This window comes from Callospermophilus lateralis, chromosome 3, assembly GCF_048772815.1.
Source record: "Callospermophilus lateralis isolate mCalLat2 chromosome 3, mCalLat2.hap1, whole genome shotgun sequence".
NCBI lineage: Eukaryota > Metazoa > Chordata > Mammalia > Rodentia > Sciuridae > Callospermophilus > Callospermophilus lateralis.
The window spans coordinates 125,542,223-125,549,019 of NC_135307.1; the positions used below are offsets into that span (position 1 = coordinate 125,542,223).

The window sequence follows — 6,797 nt, forward strand, 5'->3', positions numbered from 1 at the left end:
TCGTTTATTTGGCACAGAGAGAACATTCATCCTTTAAAAAAAGAGCATCCAGGGGTGGGGTTGTGGCTCAGAGGTAGAGCACTTGCCCGGCATGTGTGAGGCATTGGGTTCAATCCTCACCACCACATAAAAATAAAGTAAAGGTATTGTGTCCACCTACAACAAAGAAATAAATATTTTAAAAAGAGCATTCACAACGAGCTTATATAACAATTATTTACAGTATCCTGATGTTAGTAATTTTCCCCAGACTTGAAATATGACATGGATGTTCAGTTTACTGGTTCAACACTGTCTGGATAAGTTAGTCTAGAAAAATATATAAGACATTAAGATCAGAAAGGGCATGTCAAACTATATTAATGTGAATGACATGCTCTTACGTATAGAAATTCCTAATATACTAAATGAGATTAGAATAAAATTGAGTTCACAAATAATTCAGTATAAAGGGTCAATAAAATGCACTATAATCCTATATACTAGCAATAAAAAATGAACTCAGAAAAAAATTTATATTAACAATAGCATAAAAATGAAATATACTTTATACATAAAGGCAAAATTCACTTGTGAGATATATATATATGGCATAACTTTCAGTCCACTTCTTCCCTTTTCTGGTCTAATCCTCCTTCCATCTCAATCCCCTTCCTCTGCTCCATTGATTTCACCTCTGTGTTTGTGGGATTTCCTGCCCACTTTTTTCTCCTTATTTTGGTCTAGCTTCTGCATATGAGAGAATATATTTAACCCTTGACTTTCTGAATCTGTTTTCTTTCACTTAGCATGTTCTCCAGTTCTATCCATTTACCAGAAAATGCCACAATTTCATTCTTCTTTATGTGTGTAAAGCACCAATTAAAAAAAAAACTATAATAGAAGGAAGACCAGTAGAATAGAGGAAGTGACATGGGAGGGAGGGAGGGAGGGAAGAGAAAGTACTGGGGACTGAAATGAAGCATATTATATTCTATGCATGCATGATCATGTCAAAATGAACCCCATTATTAGTTACAACTATAATAAACTGATAAAAAAACATTTAAAGGGGCTGGGGATGTGGCTCAAGCGGTAGCATGCTCGCCTGGCATGTGCTCGGTGCTGGCTTTGACCCTCAGCACCACATATAAATAAAAATGTTGTGTCCACCGAAAACTAAAAATAAATATTAAGAATTCTCTCTCTCTCTCTCTCTCTCTCTCTCTCTTTAAAATAACACATTTAAAAATCAACTATAAAATAAAAGAGGAAATATGCTTAGGAATAAATTAAACAAAATATAGCTGATATAGTTATAATAAAAATTTCAAAATCTATTCAAAGAAATCAAATTCTAAAAATTAAAAAAAAATCATATGGCTATTGATCATATGACTTAATATTTTAGAAAACCAATTATTTCCAAATGGCTCTACAGATTCACTATAACTCCTATAGAAATACTGGCTTCATTTTAAAGTTTTTTTCCCAGTAATTGGCAAGATGATTTTAAATTTCATTAAGAAATGCAAATGCTGCAGAAGAGACAAAGTGATGTATAAAAAGAACAAATTTGGAACACTAAACTCATAGTTCTTAATTTCAAAACTTTCTACAAACCAATAGTAATGAAGACATGAAGACACGGTGGTATCAATTACATATAAACATGCAATTCAATGGAATAGTATTGAGCATCCAAAAATTAATGCTTACACTTATAATCAATTGATTTTATAGGGCAGTCATATTAATTAAATATGGAAAATACTTTTAAAGAAAATTTTTAATGTCAAGTCCATATTTACATGCAAGATGGACTCATTTACATTATACACATAATTGACTCAAAAAAAGTAAGAGACTCAAAAAATGTCAGACTTAAATGTAATAGTTAAAACTACAATCATATGGCCTTAGGTAAAATAATGGATTCTAATATGACACCTAAATACAAGTGACAATGGGAAGGAAAATGAACTTCAACAACTTAATAACTTCTGTGATTCAAAGGGCAACATTGAAACAACCCGATGCATGGAAAAAATGTTTGCAAATCATATATATGATTGAGGTCTATTATATAGAATATAGAAAATATCCTTATATTCCTAAAATAAACAGAAACATATCCTAATGAAAAGTGAGTGAATAAATTGTTTGAATAGACATTTCTCCAACAAAACTATGAAAATGTCCATTAAGTTCATAAAAATATTTAATCTTTAATCCTCAGTAAAATGAAAATTTAAAACATTAAAACATACAATTTACAAATATTGAAGGCATATTAATAAATGAATAAATCCAGTTTGAAAAAACTACATATTATGTAATTTCACTTATAGGACACCAGGGAAAGGGTAAAAATCACAGAGATAGTAAAAGGATGAGAAACTACTAGTGGCTCAAAAGTATAATGTTCTAGGTGGAAACAGCAAATCTCTTTGGAACAGTGAAATTATTCTCATATGATAATGTATAATGTGTTAATAATATTTTTCAAATCCTATAAAACTTTACAATAAAAGAGTGAACCTAAATGTTTGCATTTAAAAAAATTATTCAGTAAGTTGGAGGATCCCAAGGAAGAATGCAGACAAAATAATATAGTATAAAAAAAAAAAAACATTCAAATAACATTGATCAACAAATTACCTAACTAATCTAGGAAATAAGGGAATATTCTAAGTTTAATGGCCACAAGACATATACATAAGCAAGGTACTTTAGCTTCTAAAATATTTTCCACATTAATAATATTATAATAAAATATTTTCCAAGTAATAATTATTGATTATTAAATCTAAAACCACTATATACATATTTTAGGACTCCATTATTAAGTAAATAAGTACAACTTTCTTACTAATATATGTAAGTTGACAAATGATTAAATCAATTCATGTGTTATTAGATTAGAGTGATACTGATGTAATTAATAAGAAGCCATATTTAACTATATGCTAATATATATGGACGAATGTAAAAATATTTTACATATGTGTCTACGTATGTTAGGATATATATTTATATTCTTTTGCTCCTTCAAATCAGAGTAGATAGTCCAATAGTAAAAATTAATATATCCACTGCTTAGATCTTTATAATTCTATTCACAAAAGAAAAAAAAAAAGAACTATGGAAGAAATGATGACTATTTAGTTTGGGCAAGCAATAAACATAATTATTCTGAAGAATTTTGCAGTGCCAGAATGTGGAAAAAAGATTAAATAATAACAGAACCCATGAACCAATAAACCATACAAACAATATCAAACTGCAATGTGATATTTCAAACTGATACATGTTCAACAATAGGACAATATGAGCAACAAACATGAACAAGCTAGTATAATTGGAGTATAGTAGAAATGTACATCTTTTCATATTAATATTACATCTTATATAAATAATTAGTAAAATAAATATATAACAAATATCACAGACTAGACAAATTGTTCATGGTGAAGAAAATACAAATGATCTATGTAGTATGTAGAAGCTTTGTTTATAAAGTAAGTGGAGAATGATTCTCTACTTTTTACTGCTGGTAGCAGGCCCGCCCTGGCCCCGGGGCCCAGCCCCCAGTTCCTTGTTCTGCATGTCAAAGTGGCCAGCTCACAGGGTCATGATGCAGGTTTGCGGTTTCCCATTTATCTGCCTCAGTCATATGTGCCTCTTTGGGAACATCTTGACCTGTTCGGAGCCTCCTGATAGGGACAATGACAGTAACCCAAGGACGCAGTTATTACTCTTCCCTCCTCGATTTTGAGTCATTTCCCCGGCTGTTTCAAAAGATATAAAGGGGAACAAATTTGGCAATAAAAAAAGTGCACGCTTCCTCCTGGATGAAGAACTTGGTGTCCTGTGTATTTCTTAACCTCGCCGTCCCTCACCGGGACTCGGCTCCCGTAGCCAGACACGGCATCTGGAGGTTCCCACCTAGACCCGGAAAGCAGGGGTAAGCGGTGGAGGCTTACCTTCTAAGGAAGAAGGGGGAGGATTGGTTTAAAGATAATTTAAAGAGACAGGGTACGTACCATGGGTAACTCAACAGCGAAGCTTTGTCTGGCCAACGAAGTTAAAGAGCTGTTAACTAAACAAGGAACAGGGATAAAAACCAAGACAGCAACCAAATTCGTTGAAACTATAGCCCAGGCTTGTCCTTGGTTTCTGACAGGAGGCTTTCTCAATAACAATGATTGAGATTTGGTGAGACAGGATCTGATACCTAGTGATTGGCAACAGCTATGCAGGGCTGTCTTGTCCGGAGGGGATTTTTTGTTGTGGAAAAGTGAAAATCAAGAGAGGTGTCGCGAGCTAGCCTGAGTCAATCAGGACGCCGGCTTCCCATAACATAGAAATGTTAACAGGCTCGGGACAATATGCTGTCATAAATCAGCAAATTAATTATGATCCTGGGGGTCTATGCTCAGATAGCCACAGCAGCCATTCAGGCCTGGAAGGCTCTACCTGTTTCAAATGCTGAAACAAAAATTTCAAAAATTGCTCAAGGACCCTCTGAGCCGTATTCCGACTTCATAGCCCAACTGATGCAGATAGCAGGAAAGATATTCCCTAATTTGGAATAAGCCATGCCGGTCATTAAACAATTGGCTCTTGAAAATGCAAATTCCTATTGCCAAAATGCCATTAAATCTTCCAGGGCAAAGAGTATTGATGATATGATTCGAGCTTGTAAGGATATCTATGGAGCTCACATTACTGGACAGGTCTTGGCCACTGCCCTCAAAACGGATTGTCAGGGTTTAATGGTAAAGGGACCTGACCCAAAGGCTGCTTCCGATGCGGGAAAGAGGGACACATTAAACGAGATTGTCCCGAAGGTGTGGAGGGGAAACGTAGGGGAACACCTGGCCCCTGTCCCCAATGTGGCAAGGGGAATCATTGGAGCAGCGAGTGCCATTCCAAGTTTGATGCTCAGGGACGCCCACTGCAGCCGGGAAACAGAAACAGGGGCCCGCCCTGGGCCCCGGAAGCCAAGGTGTAAGGGGCAATCCAGGGACGGAATGGTGCCCCAGGAAGTGGGCGACTTCGTCACCTCCCACAGACCAACCCCTTTCTATCTGGGAGCTCCCCAGGGGAACGCCAGGAAGTGCAGGGCTGGACCTTTGTTCCACCTCCCGAGCAGTACTGACTCCGCAGATGGGTCCCCAGACCCTACCGACTGGAGCCTTTGGCCCTTTGCCAGAGGGAACTGTGGGACTGATACTGAGGAGGGGCAGCATTCTACATAAAGGGCTCAGAATTCTTACAAGTGTGGTTGATGGTGATTACCACGGGGAGTTAAAAATTGTTGCCGAGGCTACCCAAGGGATCCTCACTATGCCTCCCGGAGAACGCATAGCACAATTATTGCTGCTGCCAGCGGCGTCCCTACCCAGCCGCGCCCTAAAAGCAGCCTGGAGTAATGACAGTTTTGCTTCTACCGGCACTCCCCAAACCTTTTGGGTAGCACACTTGGACTCCCGACCACAGTTAACCATTAAAATACAGGATAAAATCTTCAAGGGGATATTATATTCAGGTGCTGATGTCTCTGTTATCTCTAAGAGACAATGGCCATCTGCTTGGCCTCTCCTAGATCCCTCAGCTGTATTACAGGGGATCGGGCAGAGGAGACCAGAAAAAAGTGCCTTCTTTCTAAAATGGAGAGATGAGGAAGGACACAGTGGTTATTTTCAGCCTTACGTAGTGGCTGGACTCCCCACAAACCTTTGGGGAAGGGACCTACTTCAACAAATGGGAGCTATCCTCACCACTCAGACTCTAAAAGGGAGTAATAAATTTGTTAATGACATGATGTTAGATATGGGATGGCTTCCCGGAAAAGGACTGGGGAAAAGACATGAGGGAAGGGCAACGCCTGTGGATCCTACAGAGGAAATCACCCGAAGTGGTGGGGGCCGGAGGGGGCTAGGAAATTTATCCTAGGGCCACTGAAATGCGGCCATGTTCTCTATCTATTACTTGGTTATCAGATGACCCTGTGTGGATAGAACAGTGGCCCCTAACTAAGGACAAATTGCAGGCTGCGACCCTTCTGGTTCAGGAACAGCTTAGGATGGGACATGTGGTGCCTCCCACTTCTCCCTGGAACACTCCTATTTTTGTCATAAGAAAGGGGTCTGGAAAATGGAGGCTCCTCTAGGACCTGCGGGCTATTAATAGCTTTAAAAATTGTCTCCCTATGCCCTACTGTGCACCTTTTATCCATTCCCCTTCTCTGGGAGTCAACCCAAGGGGCCTTCAGCCAAACGACATCTGGCAAACTGATGTAACTCATATTCCTAGTTTTGGAAAGTTGTCCTTTATACATGTCAGTATAGACACGTTCTCTGGTTTTATCTCCGCTACTTTACATTCAGGAGAAAAGGCTAAAGATGTGATCCAACACTATGTTAAAACCTTTTCCTTTATGGGAACCCCTCGATGTATAAAAACAGATAATGGCCCAGCTTATATTAGTCAAACCTTCCAAAAATTTTGCTCACAGTGGGATATTATACACAAAACAGGAATCCCATATAACCCCCAAGGACAGGCCATTGTTGAATGGGCCCATCAACATCTTAAAACCTATTTGCAAAAAACAAAAGAGGGGGAGATATACCAGAGTTGTCAGGGACCACATGCACTATTAAACATAACTCTATTCACTTTAAATTTTTTGCTCACTGACGCCAAAGGCCGTACAGCGGCGCAGGGTCACTTCTCCTCTCCCACCATGCAAAAAGCACAGATTAGATGGAAGGATCTGGCTACAGGGAAGTGGCAACCCCCTGCTCCAC

At 38.4% G+C, this 6,797-nt stretch overlaps 1 protein-coding gene across 1 annotated transcript; it reads left to right on the plus strand.

Annotated features, from left to right (window-relative positions):
- The first annotated feature begins 5,331 nt into the window (after nt 1-5,331).
- Nucleotides 5,332-5,940, plus strand: LOC143394800 (endogenous retrovirus group K member 21 Pro protein-like). The gene has a single exon (XM_076849418.2). The coding sequence runs from the start codon at nt 5,332-5,334 to the stop codon at nt 5,938-5,940; it is 609 nt and encodes a 202-aa protein (XP_076705533.2).
- Nucleotides 5,941-6,797: the final 857 nt, after the last annotated feature.